Here is a 21,911-nt window from a genome sequence, read left to right on the forward strand (position 1 = left end):
GGTCACGTCTGTCCTTTTTTAAACAATCTTGTCCTGTGCCTTTTTCTGCTACCCTGTGCCCAGTCTTAACAGGGTAGTCTGGCAGGACACATAGCAATTTACCTCTCAGTTTAGGAGGGCTGTCCTAAGAATAGGGCTGGCTCTTAAAGGCACGAGAGGACAATCTAGGTGGAGACAAACGGCCTGACGTGACCTCTGACCTAGGGCCTTCCTGATTGGTTGTCTTTATTGGTCTGCAGAGGATGGGATAAAAATAGAGGAAAATAGCCTTAAAGAAGAAGAGAGCACAGAAGGAGAAAAGGAAGTTAAACCTACAGCCCCTGAGGTGACTGTGGAGGTAAGAGGGTAACTAGATGCCATCGTGCTCACGGCAGATGTCTCAGATTCAGGCCCATTTACTTCACCCTCTGTTTTCTGTTCCTTTGTAGTGTGCACAGCCCCCTGCCCCTGCCCCTGCCCCTGCCTCTGGCCCCGGCCCCACCCCTGGCCCTGCCCCTGCCCCTGAGGATGACAAGGCTCCTGCTGAGCCTCCTGAGGGAGAGGAGAAAGTGGAAAAGGCAGAGGTGAAGGAGAGAGCAGAGGAGCCCATGGAGACGGAGTCCAAAGGTAAGCAGGAGCAGCTGCAGGCCACTTTACTAGGCTTTACTTCCAGACTTTACCAGGCCTTGAACCATCAGGAGGGAGGGTGCAGCCAGGAGGGACCCTTACTTCTAAATTCCCCTCAGCCTCTGACATCTTTGGAACTCTTATTCCCAGCTGTGTAGGTGTGTGACACCATAGCAGTGGTGAGGGGCCAGAGTGTAGCTCTCTGTCATTAGGGTGATCTCAGTGCCTTCTTCCTCCAGGTACTACTGAGGTGGAGAAAGCGGAGGAGAAGTCTGCGGTAGACCTGACCCCGATCGTGGTGGAAGACAAAGGTAGGTGTGTAGGGAGGCTGGTTGCTTGGGCTGAAACCAGAAGCAGGCACATAACCCACATCTACCTCAGTCTACTGCTACAGACATGTTACTCCGAGACGAGGGACTGTTTCCAAGCTTAGCTGTCAGGAGCTGCTGCTGACACCTTGTCCTGGTCTGGGAGACTGAGTGTGGATGTGGGGGTAGACAGAGCGGGCAGTGCTATGGGCAAGGGTCACAGTGCTGGGTTTCAGATGGGAGCTGATGTTTTCCTTTGGTGTATCCTATAGAAGAGAAGAAGGAGGAAGAAGAGAAAAAGGAGGTGCTGCTTCAGAACGGAGAAACTCCCAAGGATCTTAGTGATGAGAAGCAGAAGAAAAACCTCAAACAGCGTTTCATGTTCAACATTGCAGATGGCGGTTTTACCGGTACGGAATAAAGGTCCTGAGGGGAAGTTGGGCTTCATGCCAGAAATCAGGGCATCATGGGAACTTGGTCTGGAGAGCTTGTCCTTGTTCTGTGTTAGGGAGCTGGATTTGGACCACACTGGGATGGGTGGGGCAGGTGATATAGGTGCACCTTTTCCCCCCTTTTTGGTCTTTGTTATTTGATATCTGATGTTTGGATTTGATATTTGAGATAGGGTTTCATGGTAGCCCTGGCTGGCCTGGGACTCAGTATGTAAAATATGCTGTGCACTGCCTTAACCTGCACACCTAGCTTTTTCTTTTTTAATTTAAATTCTCACAGATTTTGTCTTCCTTTCTACTCTCTAACCTTCCTCTAAATTCCTCCTCAGAGTTGCACTCCCTTTGGCAGAATGAGGAGCGGGCAGCCACGGTCACTAAGAAGACTTATGAGATTTGGCATCGCCGCCACGACTACTGGCTGCTGGCTGGCATTATAAAGTATCCTTGCCTGAGCTGAGTCTGGGTTGGGGTTTGCATGCAGGGATTTGAGGGTTTTAGTCTGAGGCTCTTGCTTCTTGTTTTTCCTGAGCTCTTTATCAATAGCCACGGCTATGCCCGGTGGCAGGACATCCAGAATGACCCACGGTATGCCATCCTCAATGAGCCTTTCAAGGGCGAAATGAATCGTGGCAATTTTCTAGAGATCAAGAATAAATTTCTAGCTCGAAGATTTAAGGTGAGCAGAATGGGACAAACGTGGCCTTCAGGAGGATCTGAAGGTCTCTGGAGACAGAAGGTTCTGTAAAAGAGGGTCCATTCATTCAGCCACACCTGCACCTCCCCCAGGATACCTAATTTCATCTAATATGTATGAATGCTTTGCTTTCATGCGTATCTGTCCCCCTGTCTGCCTCATTCCCACAGAGGTCAGAAGGTTGTGAACTACTTTATGCCTGCTGAGAACTGAACCTGGGACTTCAAGTGACAAGATATGGAGGTGGGGATATAGAAATGTGGAGATTGAGGCAGGCAGGCAGAGCTCTTTGTGAGTTTGATGTTAACCTAGTCTACATAACGAGCTTTACTCAGGCCAACCAAAGCCACACAGACTCTGCCTCAAACAGAGAAACAACAAAAGAAAGATGATGGTTGAGTTTATGAGCAAGAGTTGTGGCTGTACCTGATGAGTGACATAGACTGAGTTTGACGGGAAACTGTAGGTTGGGGTGTTTAGCAAAGTTAGGGAGAGGTTGAACTGGACCCTGAGAATGTAGGGCTGTGAGTGGGCTGGAGTCCTTTTTTCTGGGTCATGGTATTATGTAGATAAAGGGAAGGGTGGGTGCAAAGAGGAGATACCCAGTGTTCCACAGAGACAGCAGCTCTTTATTGAGTGTGCCCTGAATGTGGGTATCAATCCAGTAGGATGCCATGGAAATAAGATACAGGTTCCTAAGCTGAGTGTATTTAGGGGTTAAAAAAATGTACACTAGTAAGTTTGTACCTTTAGGTATTGATATACTAAGGAGTGAGTAGCACAAGGACATAAGAACAGATCGGCATGGTGTCTGTCAGCATTTAGTTTCAAGTGTCTGGTATTGTGTGTTAGGGGAACACACTGCTAAATGTCCTAGGGAAGTTCTTCAGGGCAGTAGAGAGGTAGCTCATGAAAGTCTTGGTAGACACAATAGAAATCATTGGGTGTGAACACAGGGAGCTATAGAGAAGACTGGTGTTTGATAGTGGTGGGAGGTTAGTTGGGAGGGGTTGAGCTAGAGGCCAGGAGGCACGTACCCGGAGAGCCAGGCGGTCTTGGTGTCACAAGCAGGCGCGTGGATTTTTTTTTTTTCTTTTTTTTCGGAGCTGGGGACCGAACCCAGGGCCTTCCGCTTGCTAGGCAAGCGCTCTACCACTGCTAAATCCCCAACCCCGGAGGTTTTTTGATAGGGCCAAGAGAAAGGAAAACATTGGCAAGATTACAATTATCATATTGTTGTGCACTATTAGAGCCTGACCAGTGACTCTCTGTAGAGGTTCGAAGGCTAAAGATAAGGGAACATCATAGGATTTCTGTGCTTGGTGTTTTACTGTGGGGTTAACAGAACATTTCTGTTGAAGAACCAGAGAGTGAGTAAGTTAAGTTTACTGAACCTTATGGGCTCTGTCGCAAATCCACAGCTCTGTCATTGACAGCAGTGGGAACGAACAGGGGATGCTGCATCAACAAGTTCCAATAAAACTTCTGTTTGTGGGTGGGAGTTTCATTCAGTTATTAAAAAGTAGCATGTATGAATCTTATTGTTACCTTTCCCATAGCCATTTATCTGTAACATAAAACTTCATTCTTAGCTTTCGGGCTTTATCAAAACTGGCCAGGAGCAAGATTTAGTCCCTAGACCAGAATTCCCCAGCTCTTGAGCTCTGAGTTTGATGTGTAGTTAGACAAAAGTAACTGAGGTCTTCAGCTTGAGTCCATGAAAGATGCTCATGTGAGAGCAGAGAAGACTAGAAAAAGGAAAGTTTAGTTTTAGGAAAGTTGCTTGGTATTTCTCACAAAATAATACCTCTTCAACTACGTTCTGTCCACCAGGGGGCTCTCAACCGAAGTGTGTGAGGTGCTGCCTGGTACTGTGGACACCTCTTGAGAAAGTGTTTTAAAAACCCCAGCAGTACTTAGATATGATGTCACATGCCTGCCACCCCACTTGGGAACTTGAAGCAGGGATGTAAGTACAAGGCCACTTAACACAACTTAAAGATCTGCGCAGCACACGTCTGGATCAGTATTTGGACAGTAGAAGCAGGAGGATCAGGAGTTTAATGTCTTCCTTAGCTAAATTGTTTGAGGCTAGCTGGGCTATATAGTAGAGTCTGTTTCTAACAACCCTTCCTAAAAGCCAAGGCTCTGTGGAACGCTCATAACCTGGGGCAGGGGAAAGTCGGTGAGAGAGACCGCATGTAGACAGACTAGAAGTAGATGTCTGTCTGGGCATAAATTAGTACATATTTGACTGACTGCAATCCTATGAAAACAGGCCCATTCTCAGTGGGCTACCTTTGGGAACGGTATGCTGGTAGCCTATGCCTATGACTCTAGTGCTTAAGGAACTGAAGAGACAGCTCAGAGGCTGAGAGAACTAACTGTTCTTCCAGAGGACCCCAGGTTCAATTCTCAGCACCCAAATGGCAGCTCATAACTAATTCTGGGATCTGATACTCTCACACAGACACATGTAGGCAATATACCAGTGCACTATATACACATACATAAATATATACACACATACATTATATATTACATAAATATATAAGTAAATAAATATTTTAAAACAAAACAATTTAAAAAACCTGTTTGGCAGTAATGACAAAATAAAATATAAGACTGAGTAGATTAGTTCAACCACACTAGCCTGGGCCTTGAATTTGATCTTCAGTATTGAGGAAAAGAACCTTCAAACAGTGGATACTTTGTAACTTATGAACTAAATAACATTCTCACATAGAGGCAGTGTGGTCTATATAGTGAGTTCCAGGATAGCCAGGGCTATGTAAAGAGATCCTGTCTTGAAGAACTAAAAACATTCTGCCTCGTGGAGTATATTTCACAAGTGTGCAACAGCCTTCAAGAGTGTAGGGTTGCCTAGAAAAAGGTGTAAGACAGGACATCTAATAAATGGAAGCAAAATATACTGGTTGGTAGCATTGAAATCTAGGGCTTTGTGCCTGCTAACCTGTGCTCTGTTACTGAGCTGAACTACAACTGAATACAAGCAGTAACAATGAAACTGTGCTTGCCTATCATCTGTGATGTTGGGGTCTGTTTGTTTTACAACAGGATGGATTACACAGTAGCCCAGGCTGGCTTCTAGTTTACAATTCTCTAGCCTCAGGGTGCTGAGAAAAACTATCTTTGCAAAGTCAAAGAAGGGGGCTGGAGATACAGCTCAGTTGGTATAGACTTCTCTAGAAGGCACAAAGCCAGCACCCCATAAAGCCGCATGTGGTGCATGCCTGTAATATCAGAACATGGGGTTAAAGGCAGGAAGAACAGGAGTTTAAAGTTGTTACTTGGCCAAATTGTAAGTTCAAAGCCAGGATTTTTTTTTTTTTTTAAAGATTGATTGATTTATTATATATAAGTACACTGTCACTGTCTTCAGACACACCAGAAGAGGGCATCGGATCTCTTTACAGATGGTTGTGAGCTACCATGTGGTTGCTGGGATTTGAACTCAGGGCCTCTGGAAGAGCAGTCAGTGCTCTTAACCGCTAAAGCCATCCCTCCAGCCCCAGGGTTGAGTTTTTGAGACTGCATTTTATTTTTTTAATGAAAACCAGATAACCTGATTGATTCCTATGTCCATAGGCTAGGTCATTATGCCATTGTTAAGAAAATACTGGGTATAATGGTGCATTCTTAGCACTCAGGAGGCAGAGGAAGGCAGATCTCTGTGAGTTAGTTCAAGGCTAGCCTGGTCTGCAAGTCCTTTCAGGACAGCCAGGGTTCTGTTACACAGAGAAACCTGGTCTCAAGAAAAACAAAAGGGGAAAAAAAAAAAAAAACCACCAAAGGATTTTACCTTTAATCCCAGTAGTTGGAAAAGTGGATTTTAGCCAGTTTAAGGCCAGCCTGGTCTACAAGTAAGTTTCAGGCTACACAGAGCTACAGGCTTAGATCCTGCCTTAAATAACAACTGTTTTTGGTAGTAGTGGTGCCTGTAGCCCCCAGGTATTGGAGAGTTAAAATTAAACCTCATTCCCATGGTTTTGAAGAGTAAAAGAAGTGCCTAGTATGTAATTCAGATATATGGTTACGAATCTCATGTGACTCCATTATGTAAAAGATATATACATAGAAAATTTTTGGAAGAAGAATTATCAAAATACTAACATATCTCTAGCAGGAAAGATTACTTTTGTCTGTGAGCCTGAGGCCTGTGTCAGAGATCAGAGGACAACCTGTGGTAGTTGGTGTTCTTTCCCCATGTAGTTCTGGGGCATCAAGTGCAGGTCCATAGGCTTTGCTACACACAGCCTTTACTCTGAGCTATCTTGCTAGTCCATGATTTTAATTCTATATAAATTGTATGTTTTATAAGTTGAGTCCTTAAGAATTCTCTATGAGAATCTAAAAAGCGTAGACCTCCAGGGGCTGGAGAGAAACTCAGAGGGTAACAGCACTGACTGCTCTTCCAGAGGTCCTGTGCACTCATATATAAAATACAGTGTTAAAAATGTGGACTTCCTGTGGGTAGGAGGAAGTGCTGGACTGTTGGAGTTTGTGAGTGAGGAGCAGTGCCGAGGAGCTGGAACTTCTTCCTTTACAGGTTCTTGCTAGCTGGAGGAAGAGCTGAGCGGAGAGGCCCATCGGTGACAAGGTGGCCATTAGTTCAACCTGTTGTCTTTCTCTCCTCTGCAGCTCTTAGAACAAGCCCTGGTGATCGAGGAGCAGCTGCGAAGGGCGGCTTACCTGAACATGTCAGAGGACCCCTCTCATCCGTCTATGGCCCTTAACACCCGTTTTGCTGAGGTGGAGTGTTTGGCAGAAAGTCACCAGCACCTGTCCAAGGAGTCGATGGCAGGAAATAAGCCAGCCAATGCAGTCTTACACAAAGGTCGCCAGTGGCTCCCCTGCCTCCTGCTCCCTCAGCCTTCCTCTCCACTCTCCCCTCCCCAACATCCATAAACGTCTATTTCCAAACTGTTCTCCGAGCCTGTTTGGAACCATGGAGTGTGGGCTAAGGATCTTCACCTTGCAGGCAGTCAAGGACAGCAGTTTTCTCTTTGAACTCTAAATCTGTTCAGGTTTTGAGCATAACGTTGTGAGGGGGTGGAGGGTGAGATGAGGAAAAGGTGGGTGTCACAAAGGTAGCGGGGGCATCTGGGATGTAAAAAGGCAGAGAGGAGATTGTAGGGACTGAGCTACTCAAGTTAGGGTTGGGTGGGGGAGGCCCTTGGTGCTCATCCCTGATGCTGAGAATAAAATCTAAGACACAAAGCTCTGCTGCCACTTGCTGTGATTCCAGCGCTTGGGAGGTGCTGGGAGGCGGAAGCAAGATTAGATTATGCTCATGTTTGGCTACATAGTAAGTTTGAAGCCAGCCTTAAAACAAAAGGAAAGAAAGGAAATGGAGATGATAGTGAGAAGGAATACTGAACTAAAGAATTTAGTGGCTCTAAAAATAAAAATCAGCCAGCTGTGGGTGGCCTATGCTTAGAGTCCCAGGGCCTCAGGAGACAGGGCAGGACTGTCACCTGAGCTCAGAAGTCCCAGGCCAACCTGGACACCATGTGCGACCAGAGCCATTTGCAGCTAGAACAGGAGGAATAGCTGTGTGGGCAGGTCAGGTCTAGATCCTGTATATGCTGGTGTGGTGGCCAGCCTTGTAGGCCACGACTATGCCCTTGACTGCCCCGGTTCACGACCTTTCTTTTTCCCTCTGCAGTCCTAAAACAGCTGGAAGAACTGTTGAGTGACATGAAGGCTGACGTGACACGGCTCCCAGCCACCATTGCCCGCATCCCCCCAGTTGCTGTGAGGTTACAGATGTCAGAGCGGAACATTCTCAGCCGCCTGGCAAACAGGGCGCCAGAACCTCCCCCACAGCAGGTAGGATGTTTTAGTTGCAGTTCTTCCCACAAACCCACTGGAACTTGTTCTTGGCTAATGTTACCTCCCTTGACAGTAGGGACACCTGGGCTCTGACGCTCTCTCCTTGTCCTTCCTGTAGGTAGCCCAGCAGCAGTGAAGACCCAGAGTGATGATCCACCTCTACCACTAAGCAGTGACCTTCCTCACTTTCTCTTGTCCCGGCTGCCCCTGTGGGCCAGAGAGACCCTTGCCTTCCTTCTGCCCGTCTTCTGAGTTATAAAGGATCAGCCCCGCCTGCGCGCGCACTGGGGGCAGGGAGGGAGGGAGAGGCAACGGTGCCCCTCCTGCTGGAGAGACACGCAGCAGTAGCTAGCCCAGCGCCGAGCAAGGAGCTGGCGGGCTGGCTGCCTTCTGGACCCTGGCTTCTCCCCACCGTGCGCCTGTTACAAACTGTTGTGGGTTCTGCCAGGCTTGAAGAAAATGATCTGAATTTCTTCCTCTTTTTGGTTTTATTTTGTTGGTTTACTTTGTGTTTTCTCCTTTTGGGGGGTATTCAGAGTGGGCCGGGCCCCTGGGTGAGACACAGCTACCTCTGTTGGCACCTTTTTAATACCAGGAACCCAGCGGCTCCAGCCACTGAGCAGCTAAAATAAAGTTGGAAAAAAAAAAAAAGAAAAAGAACCAAAAGCATAAAAAACCACAGCAAATTTCTTGATGAGAACTGAAAATAAAAGTTTCCTTGTATTTTAGTGATCTGGTTCTATGTGGGTGAGTGTGGGTTCCAGATACCCCAGGAACTGGTTTAATCCCTGAAGACTGCAGCCTGTGTGCCTGTGCTTCTGCCGGGATGACAGTCTGTGGAGAAAAAGGCTTCTGGGCCATCCCTTCATAGGCTCTGATCTCCCTTGCAAATTGTCTCCAGAGCCCTCCTGCATGAAGTAGTCACTTGCCTGGCAGAGTTAAGACATTGGGCAAGCAATCTATCATGGAAACATTTTCTACACACACAGACATACATATACATACATAAATATTTCATTTTATTTTTTGAGACCAGGGTCTAAATACAGCCTGTCCCTGCCTCCCAAGTGTGGGAATTAAGGATGTGTTACCATACCCTCATCTTTCTCAGTGATTCACCTTCCCTTAGTTTATTGTTACTGGTTTTTTGGGACAGGGTTTTTTGAGTAGTTCTGGGTCCAGGAATTCCAGGCTGCCTTCAAAACTCGTGATCCCACCTGCCTTTACTCCCAGAGGGCTAGGATTAGAGTGAACTACTACTCACTTATATAGTTTGTATATAGTATTACGTTTACTACTGTGCACATGGAGGTCAAAGAGCAGCTTGTAGGAGTTTGTTCCCGACACCCACCATATGTGTGGATTCTGTATTCAAAACTCAGTTCGTCAGGCTTGGCAAGCGCGTTTATCCGCCAAACCATCTCTCGAGCTTGTAAGGTTTTTAACTCTAATACTGCTTTGAAGGAAGGACGAGTACGTTTTGCTAAGTGAAAAGGGCTGGAGGGAGGATTACCTCTAAGGAAAGCAGCTCTAATCTTTGGGAACAGGAGGGCGGAGGCGTGGGATCCCGCGATCTTGAGGTCTAAGGCAATTAGGGTGCCAGGGGGCAAGCTCTAGGTGGAGGGAGCGTGCGGCCTTAGGAGTAACAAGCAGGAACCCGCGGGCAGGAGCCAACTCCCGAACTGAGGGCAGAGAAAGCACGAGCGCGTAGCGGGGCGTTTACCTCTGTGAACCGCGGAAGGTGCGTGTTCCTGGATCAGGTCCGTTCCGGTGCTGCGGCAGGAAGAGGCGGGGCGTCGTCCGGAAGCTTTGCGCGTAGTTCACTTTCGCGGTGTGCTGCCTCTGAACTCTTCCCCAAGTGCACGTGGAGCGGGCCTTGGCTGGAGGCACTGGGTCTGCCGGAACCAGTCCTAGGCAAGCCGAGCCTTCAGGTGCGTCCGCAGGATTGAGGAGCAGGGTTTCGACCTGAGCTTCTCGAGAGGGGCGTGGTGACGAGGTCCTGTGGGAGAGCCTGGAGGACATCGGCGTTCCGAGCACTGGTCCTGGGCCAGGCGGTGCTTCGTCCCAGATAATATCCCTAAGCCTGCGTTCCCTTTTCAGCATCCCCCAACGTCGCCTTCCCTCATTTTTCTTTGCTCTAGTTATCATGGGGCGCAAGTTGGATCCTACGAAGAAGGAGAAGCGTGGGCCCGGCCGAAAGGCTCGAAAGCAGAAGGGTGCAGAGACCGAACTGATCAGATTTTTGCCTGCAGGTGAGAGTCGTAGCTCCCTGATCCCGCCCAGCCTTTGCTCCATTTTGTGTTATAACTTCTCGTTTGCGTGTCCGCTTTTACCTGTTGCATAGATGTGAGTTGTTAGGAAATAAATCGCCCGTGTTAAAGAAGGTAGCATTGGGAGTTCGTGTTCTATTTGAATGGAAGGTGCAATATATAGACATTGGCAAGCCACAGGCTCATGAAAGAGATCCTTAACTCTGTGGACACATGGTCTCACTTCATCGAATTTTAGAGTCGTGGGAGAGAGGCTCTGTTAGGTCAGGTGTCTTACACATACTAAGTGAAGAAGGATTTGTTTCTGTAATTTCTCTTAAAAAATAACAAAGTTAAGTTCTACTTTATTTAGTTGATAAATGAATAAGCTGAGACTAAGAGGAGGGCAGAAAGGGGGGTTTGAGGTTACATTGTTATCAGATGACCCTGCTTGAATTTGGTTGCTGACCAATCTGATGACTGCTTCATCTCTTCTACATCTTTTGGTCTTTTTTAATTTTCTGGAAGTGATGGGGATAGGATGGGCTTTCCTCATACTCAGCGCAGGTTGTATATTGGCCTTTCCTTAACATCTCGATGTAACTCCTAGTTCAGTGTTACAGAGTGACTCCCAGAGTCTATAACCTTATGGCTTTCCCGGTGCTGTGGGTGTACTAGGGGGCTTACACATACCTAATGCTATCACTGCCACACTTTAGTTAATGTGGTAATCTCTTCCTGATCACATTCCTGCCCCAGTTTGTTTCCTATCACTTCCTAATCTGCTCCTTTTTAACAATAAAACAGCTGGTGATGAGAATTTCAAGAGGCTGTCCAGTCGTGCTCGGAAGAGGTGAGTGGATGCCCAGGTGTAGTGAGGATTGGAGTTGCTTGACCCATGGGTGAAGAGGGCTGGTCGTGCATTGTCTTGTTTCCTTGTGGTGGGAGGTGGCAGAACCCACCCTTGTGTTCCCTTGTCTTCACTTTCTGTCTTCTTTCAGGGCGGCCAAGAGGAGGTCAGGGTCTGTTGAAGTCCCTAAGCCAAATAAGTCTCCTGGGATCAAAACATTGCCTGGAGAGTTACCCAAAGGTTAGTGAACATGGGAGTTGGCTGCTCTGTGAAGAATCGACTGGCTCTTGGAAAGGGCTAATTGTTTCTACAATGGAAGGAATAGCAAAGATCTCTTTTTTAGACCTCTTCTTGTTTGTTTGAGATGCTGAGGTAGTTTAGTGGTTAAGAGACAGGTTTCTCTGTGTAGCCCTGGGTATCCTTGAAGTTACTTTGTAGACCAGGCTGACCTTAACTCACAGAGATCCAACTGTCTCTGCCTCATTTATTTTATGTGCATGAATGAGTGTCTTGCCTGCGTGTATGAATGTGTGCCATGTGGCTGCCTGGTTCCAGTGGAAGTCAAAAGAAGGCACCAGGTCCCCTGGAAGTAGAATCCGTACCATGCGAGTGCCAGGATGACGGCTCCTAGCCTGGGTCTTCTCTCCAGCCCTGTCTTTACTGTTACTCGTTTGTGTCTGCATGTGTCTGCGTGCTCATGAGTGGAATGCTGAATGCACTCGGGGATGGAGATGGGTCCCTATGAGCTGTCAGATGTGGTCTAGAAAGTTGAGGCTCGGGGGGTGTGAGGCAGGTGTGTTTGCTGTCCACTCAGGGTCTGGCACACCCTACCGTTTTTAGGAGCAGTCCAGGTTCGAGGTAAGAAGCGTCCAGCACCAATTCAAAACAGTGATGGGGATGAGGAGGAAGACTCTGAGGAAGAAGATGTGGTGACCCAGGGGGAACTTTGGGGCTCTGAAGACAGTAGTGAAGATATGGTGGACGACTATGGAGCGGACTCGGAGGATGAGGAGGAAAAGGTGAGTCACTTCTGGGTATTCTCAAGTAGATCTTTCTGTTTATTTGAGCTATTGTCCTACTGTGTAACCCTGGCTGTCCTTGAACTCAGAGCTCCTCTTGCCTCTGCCTCCTGAGTGCTGGGACTAAGGGTATATGCCACCACACCCAGCTTGTTTGTTCTTTTGAGACAACGTATCACTGTGTAGCCCTGGTTGGCCCAAACTCTCAACTGTGTAGCCCACAGGCCTCTTAATTTACAACTGTCATACTTTAGCCTCCTGAGTGTTGGGATTACAGGTGTTTGTTACCATGCCTGACTGAATCTTAGCCTTTTAGTCCCCAGACTGGCCTAGAATGTGTACTCCTCCTGCCTAGGCCTCTCAAGTGATGGCACCAGGGTGTGTGCTACCATGTCTAACTTGCTTTTTAGCTTTCCAAACTGTAGGCTCCTTGAGAGACAAGGACAGTCTGAGTGGAGTAAAGGGTTCTGATGATCCATCTCAGCCCTCCCAACTTTGAAAAGCACTGTCGGCTTTTTCAGATGTATGTGTGTGCTATTGTCTGCCTACATGTATGTCAGTGCTGCAGCGCCTACAGAGACAGGAAGAGGGGTGGAGCCCTCGGGAACAGAATTCCAGGCCATCTTTTTTTTTTTTTTTTCTTCAGTTTATTTTATGTGTATGGGTGTGCTGCCTAATTTGGAGGGTGGAGAGATGGATCAGTGGCTCAGCACTGCAGAGGACCTAGGTTCAATTCCTAGCACCCACAATGGGTTGATCACATCTGCCTTAAGTCCGAGGAGTCCCAGGCCCTGTGATGGCCTCTGGGCATCTGCACTCACGTGCACCTACCCACACAGAGATGCTCACAGACACACACAGGTACATAAACGTACAGTAAAGTAAAATCTGAGCCAGCCATGGTTACACACGCCTTTAATCCCAGTGCTCTGGAGGCAGAGGCAGGCAGATCTCTTGGTTCAAGGCCACCTTGGTCTCCAGAGCTAGTTCCAGTACAGCCAGGGCTATACAGAGAAACCCCTGTCCCCCAAACAAAACAAGGTCTTTAAAAAAAAGAAGAAATGCTTTGGGGATGAAATGTGATTAATATTATGTACAGGAACAATGTGTGGAGTGATTCAAGGAGATGGGGCAGAGCAGTACCTAAGAGCACAGTTCCGTATTCAGGAGGTGGCATGGGTCTTCTATGCAGGAGGCTTTTCCTTTGTTGTGTATCTCAGCTTCCTGAATGCCAGGGCTATATGCGTGCTTGTGGGCCCTCGTTTGCCTTCATTCCATCCTCTCTGCCACCCCAATCAAAAGAAATAAGGAGGCAGGTACAGGAATCCTTATACTTCAGAGACTGAAGCAGGAGGATTGCTGAGTTTGAGGCCAACCTGGGCAATTGTCTGAAAATCAACTAAATGAGCGAACAGCTGGGGCTGGCAAGCTCAGAGGTTGAGAGCCTGTATGTGGCGTTGACAGATGATCAGGTTTGAGTCTCCAGTACCTACCCGGGTGTCAAAGCCATCTCTGACTCCAGCGCTCTGTTCCAATGTCCTCTGGCCTCCATGGGTACTAGGTGCCCATGTAATATACATGTGCGTGCTACCAGGCAAGATGCTTACAATTTAAAGACTAAAAGGTCTGGAGTGTGGCTCAGGGGTTAGGGCCCCGGTTGCTCTCACTGAGGACCTAGATTTGATTCCCAGCATCCACATAACTTTTCATAACTGTCTGTCATTCCAGAGCCACCAAAGTACTCACCTCTCTTGGTCATCAGGGTCCTTCCTGCACAGACATGTGGGTAAAATGCCCATCATACACATTTTTTTAAAGCATTTTTTAAAAAGATTTATTTATTTTATGTATATGAATACACTGAAGCTGTCTTCAGACACACCAGAAGAGGGCATCAGATCCCATTACAGATGGTTGTGAGCCACTACATGATTGCTGGGAATTGAACTCAGGACCCCTGGAAGAGCAGTCAGTGCTTTTAACCATTGAGCCATCTCTCCAGCCCCCACATATTTTTTTTTTTTTTTTAATAAATAAAGCACTTTAAAGTTAAAAAACTTCGGGCTGGAGAGATGGCTCAGTGGTTAAGAGCACTGACTGCTCTTCCAGGGGTCCTGAGTTCAAATCCCAGCAACCACATGGTGGCTCACAACCATCCATAATGGGATCCGATGTCCCCTTCAGGTGTGTCTGAAGACAGCAACAGTGTACTTAGATTCATGGAATAAATAAAATAAATCTAAAAAAAAAAAATTAAAAAAAAAAAGAAAAAACTTCTAAAACTAAAAACTAGAGAGGAAATGCAAATAACATAGTTTCAACAAATCCTATGTTGTCTTTAGTCTCTGTATTTGCTTCTGAGAGAGCATTAGATTTTTATGTTTAGGGAAAAGTAACCCACTAGAGACAGACTATGACCCAGGGTGACAAAGAGCTGCCTTCTCTTCTCTCTCCCCAGTTGTTGCCTATTGAAAGAGCTGCTCTGAAGCAGAAGGCCCGGGACCCCGCAGATGGGTGAGTTTGGCCACAGTTGGGAGGAGGAAGAGGAGAAGGTGTCTGTCTGGGCCTGAGCCCCTGTTCCTGGCCTTGCCTCTAGGACCCAGTGGAGTGAGGAGGACACTGATGAAGATGAAGGTGTTACCCCTGAGTCCCACCCCAGAAAGGATGACAAAGCAGAGGGGGATTTGCAGATCAATGTGGAAGAGGAGGAAGCCTTCGTGCTGCCTCCTGCTGGACAGACGGACCAGGATATCCTTTGAGTGCAGAGGGAGCCTGGGAGGAGAGGGCCTTAGTGGGGCTCTCTCAGGTTAGGCCTGTGACTTGAGGCAACATTTCCTTTTTTTTTTTTTCTTTTCTTTTTTTCGGAGCTGGGGACCGAACCCAGGGCCTTGTGCTTGCTAGGCAAGTGCTCTACCACTGAGCTAAACCCCCAGCCCCGAGGCAACATTTCCTTAACGGGCCCACATGCCCAGACTCCAGACCTGCAGCGAGTTCACAAGCGCATCCAGGATATAGTAGGAGTGCTTCGGGATTTTGGGGCTCAGCGAGAGGAAGGCCGGTCTCGAACTGAGTATCTGAGTCAGCTTCAGAAGGATCTGGCCACCTACTATTCTTATGGAGACTTCCTGTTGAGCAAGCTCATGGAGCTGTTCCCGCTGTCTGAGGTACTGGCACACCACTCTGCTGCTGCTGCTGCCTTTCTTCCCTTCGTGCGGCTGTGATAGCTTTTGGTCCCTCACACCCTGCTCTGAGCTCCGGGGCTGACTCTGTCCTGATTGATGCGCTGTCTCCATTGCAGTTGATAGAGTTCTTAGAAGCTAATGAGGTGCCCCGGCCAATCACCCTTCGGACCAACACCTTGAAAACCCGTCGCCGAGACCTTGCTCAGGTGAGGAGGGGTCAGTGTCCTTTAATTCAGATCTGGGTTCCCTTGCTCACCTGTGGAGCACCCTGTCCAGTCCCAGTTGGGTGAGTTCTTGTTCCAAGCATGGTCCCGGCAGGTTAGCCGTGAGAGGCCTGTCGTCTGTCTAGAGTAGGACCTTATCTTGGCTGCTTGTGCTGTCTCAGTTTGGGACATCAGCATCAGGATGAACTGCGACCTTCTAAGGGATTAGAGGAAGAGCACCAGGAAGCTGAGAAAAGCCCTGGAAAAACACGTACATACACAATTGTGCTCTTACCCAAGGATTCAGGGACCCTAGGTTAGTTAAAGACTGTTCTAAAATCAGTAATGTTAACCTTGCATACCGCTCGTTTTGATCTCAGCTTGTTTTGTGTGTTTTATTTATGAATGTGCACCATGTGAATGCTTGGGCGCTATGAACTGTTGTCCAGAACTGTAACAGGAACGGGCGCTGAGCCATCTCTAGCCCTGCATAGTGCAGTTCCGTCCGTGTTTTGTTGTTGCTTTTTGAGACAAGGTCTCACTGTGTAAGCCCTTGCTGGCCTTGAACTTACAGAGATCACCAGCCTCTGCCTTCCCCGGCCTTAGATGAAACCATTTTTTCTTCCGGTTTTGAGGCAGGTCATGAAGCCAGGCTGCCCTAAAGCTTCTCTGGTAGTACAGGTTGTCAGTGAACTTCCGGTCTTCCGGTGTTGCCTCTAGAATGCTGGGGTTACAAGCAAGTGCTGTCCTGCCTGGTTTCATGCACTGCTGGGATTGACCCTAGGGCTTCATGCGTGCTGGACAAGCACTCTACCTGCGGAGACCATCCCCGGTGTCCTGCGGTTCTTAGTGTATTGTGACAGGAAGTGGAAGAGCAGGAGGTAGGATCTGATTATTGAAATGTACTCGAATGAGTCAGAGACCCGGAGTTTAAAAATGGGGAGTTGGGTAAGGGGCGGAGGTGTGGCTCGGTGGTAGAGCAATTGGCTTTAGCATGCACAAGCCCTAAACGTGATCCCCAGTTGGGGTGTGGCTAGATCTGCTAGCTTACATCTTTAGTCCCGGTACCTGGGGGGTTGAGGCACGGTAGCTCAGGCAATGTAGCAATAGCCGGTGTCAGAACAAGGGTCTTGAATGACAGGGCTAGGGTAGCTCAGTGGCTGGCCCTTGCTCAGCCTTTACAAGGCCTTGGATTCCACTGTAGGCAGAAGGCACGTGGATGGTAAAGGAGAGAGGATCTGTCGAGTGAATCTGCAGGCCGTTGTGAGTGGGTGTGCTCAGAGCTGAAATGGACCAGGTTTTCCTGCCTGCCTGTTTTGGGTAGAATATTATGGTTTTGACATCTTCCCCCTTATTTTCAGGCTCTGATCAATCGTGGGGTTAATCTGGATCCATTGGGAAAGTGGTCGAAGTCTGGACTTGTGGTATATGATTCTTCAGTGCCTATTGGTAAGTGTCCCCAGCTGGTAGCCCTTCTGTTCCGTCCCTTAGCCAGTGTGTCACACCATGGCCTCCTTCACAGGTGCTACTCCCGAGTACCTAGCTGGACACTATATGCTGCAGGGAGCTTCGAGCATGCTGCCTGTCATGGCCCTGGCACCTCAGGAGCATGAGCGGATCTTGGACATGTGTTGTGCTCCCGGAGGAAAGACCAGCTACATAGGTATGAAAGGGCAGGCTGGGTGCAGGCCATCCGCCTGGACTTCAGAAGAATTCTTTTTATCTATTTCATGTATGTGGGTACACGGTCACTTTCTTCAGACACACCAGAAGAGGGCATCGGATCCATTACAGATGGTTGTGAGCCACCATGTGGTTGCTGGGATTTGAACTCAGGACCTCTGGAAGAGCAGCAGTCAATGCTCTTAACCACTGAGCCGTCTCTCCAGTCCTAGAAAGGATTTAGGTGGCAATGCCCTGTGCCTGACCTTGGCTGACTCCTGATCTTGTTATCCCTAAGCTTGGTAGAGCCAGAAAGATGGTCAGCAAAAGTCTTGTGGAGGGACTTGGTACTGACTGGCCGGGCAGAGAGGAGCTGGCCTTGAAGGGATAGGCTTGGCCTGTGGGGTCTGGATGCTGCTGAGCCCTGCACTCCTCTCCCTCCATAGCTCAGCTGATGAAGAACACGGGTGTGATCCTTGCCAATGACGCCAATGCAGAGCGGCTCAAGAGTGTCGTGGGCAACCTGCACCGCTTGGGAGTCACCAACACCATCGTCAGCCACTATGATGGGCGCCAGTTCCCCAAGGTGGGCTCTTGTCCTTCTGAGGCTTCTTCGGGTTACCGTGCCCTTGGTGGCATTGCTGGGTTGTGCAGTCCCTGGGAAGCAGGAGTGTTGCTTGCAGCAAGCATAGGGCCAGCTCTGCCTTCTCCACAGGTGGTGGGCGGCTTTGATCGGGTGCTTCTGGACGCTCCTTGCAGTGGCACAGGAGTCATCTCCAAAGACCCTGCTGTGAAGACGAACAAGGTGAGGCCTGCGGGGACCAGTGGAGAGAGAGGCTTTGGCTTATCTTGTGGGGCTGGAACGTTGTGGTAGAGAACACCCTGTAGGCAGCCGCTCCCTTCCCCAGGTGGTCTCTCGAAGTCTCCTCACTCTGGTCTCTTGAGCAGGATGAGAAGGACATCCAGCGCTGTGCCCACCTTCAGAAGGAATTGCTGCTCAGTGCTATAGACTCAGTCAACGCTGCCTCCAAGACCGGAGGCTACCTGGTCTACTGCACTTGCTCCATTACGGTGAGACCTCTGCAGGGGCAGCCCATGTGGCTGGGGGAGGGCGTTTGACTCTAAGCGCTCAGCTCCAACTCCACTGGTTCCCTCCGGTTGACTCTCCCACGTACAGGTGGAAGAGAACGAGTGGGTGGTGGACTATGCCTTGAAGAAGAGGAATGTGCGGCTGGTGCCCACCGGCCTGGACTTCGGGCAGGAAGGTTTCACCCGCTTCCGAGAAAGGCGCTTTCACCCCACTCTGCGGGCCACCCGACGCTTCTACCCTCACACTCACAATATGGATGGTTTCTTTATAGCCAAGTTCAAGAAATTTTCCAATTCTATCCCCCAGCCCCACTCAGGTAATCTGCTCTGCTCTTCCCCACCACCACCACCTTCGCTTGCTCTTTTTAATGTATGTGCATGTAGTATATGCAGCCTGATGTGTGTGTGGTGTGTGCAGTGTGATGCATGGGTGTGTAGTGTGTGCAGTGTGGTGTGTGTGTAGTCGAGGTGTGTTCACATGCATGTGGGGAAGCTAGAGCTCAACTTCAGGCATTGGCCTCTCTTCTCCACCTGACTTGCTTATGTTGTATCAACTGTGCGTGCGTGCGTGCGCGTGCATGTGCGCGCATGTGCATGGACATGCCAGAGAACACCTACGGAGCTCAGACTAACTTGGGAGCTCTCTTCTGTGATCCTGATCAAGTTCTCTTCTGTGGTCCTGATCAAGTTCTGGCTTGACGGCGGGCATCTTTACCTGCTGTGCCCATCTCACCAGCCCTGCCCATTTAAAATGTTTGTTCATGCATTAATGTTTTAGATCAAGTCCACTCGTTTTTCTGCTTGACTCCTCCCTTCTCCTTCCCCACCACCACCACTTTTCCCTCGCAGTGAGTCTGTTGAGGGTTGACTGGATGGGTGTAAGACCATCTACTGAGCCATAAGTGACCTCTCAGGGCCTCCCCTCCCTTAGGAAGCCTGACTCCACCCCCCAGCTGCAGACAGTTGCCAGGCACTCCTAAGACTGTGACTTCATGCCCGTCTACACACACACACACACACACACACCACTTTTTTTTTTGAACTGTCTGGACCACCAACACCTGGTTTCAGCCTGCAGTTCTGTGTCCTGGTTTTTTGTTGTTTTCACTTGGGTGCCAGGGATCCAAACTCAGGTTGCTGTACTGCTGTCCCAAGCACTTTACCTATGTAGTCGTCTCCCCACCTGCTTTCCATCCATTGCGGGAAGCACAGGCTACAGCAGGGAGAGAGGGAGCTTGGTGTTTACCTCAGCCACTGTGCTTGGGCGAAAGGCAGTGTCTTCTCAGCCTCAGTTACTCCTGAGCCCCGAACCTTGATTGTTTGAACAGGTTGAGATGGATTCCTCTCTCTCTCTCTCTCTCTCTCTCTCTCTCTCTCTCTCTCACACACACACACACACACACACACACACACACACACACACACACCTACCAAGTAGCTGATTGGTTAGCCCAAGTGCGTTCCACTGCAGGTTGTGGTTTCCTTTGAGTCTTGGCTCTGCTAGCCCAGCATCTCAGCCCTGGATTGGCAAACGCTGCAAAGCTCTGGCAGGTCTCTGAGCCTGCCCTAATGCAGTTTATCTCTTCAGGCATCTTGATCTCAGGGGAGGACGGGGTGTTCTGATACTGGACTGAGAGGTCTGCATGGCTTGGGTTAGTCGGAAGATGGAGAAAAGAGGGCCTGAGTACAGTGCGTGGTTTCTGGGTTGGTTTTTGTTTTTGTTTTCAGTAGCTGCAGACTAGTACATTGCCAGGTAAGTGCTCTGCACAGTGCAAAAAACCTTAAGAAACAACAAATTTAAGAGGCAAAAGCAGGGGGTTGGGGATTTAGCTCAGTGGTAGAGCGCTTGCCTAGGAAGCGCAAGGCCCTGGGTTCGGTCCCCAGCTCCGAAAAAAAGAACCAAAAAAAAACAAAACAAAACAAAACAAACAAACAAACAAAAAAAAGAGGCAAAAGCAGGTTTCTCTTTGAGTTTGAGGCCAGGCTGGTCTCTATGAAGTTAAGTCCAAGACCACCTAGGCTACATAGCAAGGCCCTGTCTCAGAAAAACCCGAGAAATAGCAAGTTTTGATATAAGCAGAGTCCATATTTGACATCATTGATGCTTAGCTGGGTTTTCCACATTGCATGACAATGCGTGACAGGTGAGCCAGTGCTTTAGGCTTGGTTTAGAGACTGGGACTTATTCCTCCTCAGAGTGTCTTGTTATATTCTGTCCTCCAGAGGGTGCAGCTTCCTCTGAAAACCCAAGAATAGACAGTAGCCCCTTAACACAGGGTGCATAGAGTTTCTGCAAAACCCATGCACTAATGAGAGTCTAATTAGTCAGCTCTTAGGCAGTATCCTAATGTCTGGGGCTTTTGTTGTTGTTTCTAAGGGTTTTGGTGTTTGAAGACAGGGTTTCTCTGTGTAGTCCTGACTGTCCTGGGACTAGCTCTGTAGATCAGGCTGGCCTGGAACTCAGATACCGCCTGCCTCTGCCTCCCAAGCCCTGAAGATTAAAGGCTGCGCCACCACCACTGCCTCCTTGTTTCCTTTCTTCCTTTTTTTTTCCCCCTCTATGATGTGAACCTCTCCATCTGTTTAATTTTTACCTCAGGAAACTCGGCAGCAGGTACTCCTACAGAACCTGACCTGAAGGGTCAGGTCACCCCAAAGTCTGAGAACAGTAGTCAGCCCACCAAGAAAGCCCACGGGGCTGCAAAGGCAAAGCAGCAGTTAGTAGGGCAGCAACATTCCAAGAAGCCCTTCCAGAAGATGAATGGCATCTCCAAAGGGCCAGGCTTGCCCACTGAACCTTCTGTCCCAAATGTCCAAGTGTCTGCTAGGCCCCAGGAAAGCAGTCTGTCTGATGTGAAACGGAAGAGGGCTGGAAAGCTGAAGCAGCGGGGACCGAAGCAGAGTGCCCCTCCCCCCAAGGTCGGGGACCTGGGGACACCTGCTATGCAGACTCCCTCTGAAATCAGTGCCACCCCAAGGCCTAAGTCCCCTGGGAAAGCCAAAAAGAGAGAGGAAGTAAAGCAGGAGTTACCAGAGCAGCCTGCCAAGGGAACTGCTTCCCTGAAAGAAGACGCTGCCCCCAAGAGACTCTCTTCCCCCACCACGGCTCACCACAGTTCCACCAGGCCCCCACCGGCAAAGAGGAGGAAATCTATGACCAAGGGCAGCAGCCAGCCACTGTTGTCTTAAATGGACTTGGAAACTCACTGACACCGTCTCTGGATTGAACTGTTAGATCCTGTTGCAAGAAGGCCTCCCCTGTGCATACATATGAAACTTAATATACATATTACCACCCCTAGTCACTGTTGTGTGTTGTGTTTTGTTCTTTGAGATAGGGTTTCTCTGTGTAACCCTGCCTTTCCTGGAACTCCTCTGTAGGCCAGACTGGTCTCGAACTCAGAAATCCATCTGTCTCTGCCTCCCAAGTGCTGGGATTAAAGGCGTGCGCCACCACTCGGTGGTTACTGTTGTGGTTTTTGAGGGGACTGAATACTGGCAGTTTGTAGGAAAGTGGGCCTGGGGTTCTTCAAAGAGAAACAGTTGTACCCTACTCAAATGGCAGATGAATTTCTCCTTCCACTTCTTAGTTTCCAAGGAAAAAGCCATAGAATTGGATCCACGGTACCGCGGAGAAGAGGCAGTAGGGAAAGCTGCCTCTAAAGTCCCAGAGGTCCTGTGCCTTAGATCCTACAGTCAGGATCTTAGGCGGTGGTTCCCTAGGAAGGGCGAGTCTGGCTC

At 48.9% G+C, this 21,911-nt stretch overlaps 2 protein-coding genes and 1 non-coding gene across 20 annotated transcripts in view; all 3 read left to right on the forward strand.

Annotated features, from left to right (window-relative positions):
• Chd4 (chromodomain helicase DNA binding protein 4) overlaps nucleotides 1-8,644 on the forward strand; it is a 33,054-nt gene extending 24,410 nt beyond the window's left edge. For 9 of the 18 annotated variants that reach the window (XM_087655668.1, XM_087655670.1, XM_087655672.1 and 6 more), the window contains 9 exons: nucleotides 240-337; nucleotides 429-606; nucleotides 846-917; nucleotides 1,187-1,324; nucleotides 1,696-1,804; nucleotides 1,910-2,042; nucleotides 6,723-6,921; nucleotides 7,750-7,913; nucleotides 8,035-8,644. In XM_087655668.1, coding sequence (XP_087511794.1) covers nucleotides 240-337; nucleotides 429-606; nucleotides 846-917; nucleotides 1,187-1,324; nucleotides 1,696-1,804; nucleotides 1,910-2,042; nucleotides 6,723-6,921; nucleotides 7,750-7,913; nucleotides 8,035-8,052 — 1,109 coding nt within the window. In that variant the 3' untranslated portion in view covers nucleotides 8,053-8,644. 18 annotated transcript variants of the gene reach the window in all.
• Scarna11 (small Cajal body-specific RNA 11) lies at nucleotides 29-164 on the forward strand. Its single transcript, XR_015687405.1, has one exon.
• Nucleotides 8,645-9,739: 1,095 nt separating the features above from the next.
• Nucleotides 9,740-21,471, forward strand: Nop2 (NOP2 nucleolar protein). Its single transcript, NM_001191785.1, has 16 exons — nucleotides 9,740-9,847; nucleotides 10,058-10,168; nucleotides 10,973-11,018; nucleotides 11,167-11,255; nucleotides 11,856-12,034; nucleotides 14,493-14,548; nucleotides 14,631-14,782; nucleotides 14,999-15,198; nucleotides 15,333-15,422; nucleotides 16,781-16,868; nucleotides 16,942-17,082; nucleotides 17,528-17,667; nucleotides 17,797-17,886; nucleotides 18,030-18,152; nucleotides 18,259-18,487; nucleotides 20,770-21,471. Exons 2-16 carry the CDS (start codon nucleotides 10,063-10,065, stop codon nucleotides 21,357-21,359), a joined length of 2,319 nt encoding a protein of 772 aa, NP_001178714.1. The 5' UTR covers nucleotides 9,740-9,847; nucleotides 10,058-10,062; the 3' UTR covers nucleotides 21,360-21,471.
• The last annotated feature ends 440 nt before the right edge of the window (nucleotides 21,472-21,911 follow it).

This window comes from Rattus norvegicus, chromosome 4 (assembly GCF_021556685.1).
Source record: "Rattus norvegicus strain SHRSP/BbbUtx chromosome 4, alternate assembly SHRSP_T2T, whole genome shotgun sequence".
Taxonomy (NCBI): domain Eukaryota; kingdom Metazoa; phylum Chordata; class Mammalia; order Rodentia; family Muridae; genus Rattus; species Rattus norvegicus.

Excerpts from the sequence above, each read along its gene's own strand:
- Nop2 (NM_001191785.1), top strand. The coding sequence starts at position 10,063 with ATGGGGCGCAAGTTGGATCCTACGAAGAAGGAGAAGCGTGGGCCCGGC. Across the intron at positions 15,199-15,332 it reads AGCTGTTCCCGCTGTCTGAG|TTGATAGAGTTCTTAGAAGC; the intron begins GTACTGGCACAC and ends TCTCCATTGCAG. Across the intron at positions 17,887-18,029 it reads CTGCTGTGAAGACGAACAAG|GATGAGAAGGACATCCAGCG; the intron begins GTGAGGCCTGCG and ends TCTCTTGAGCAG.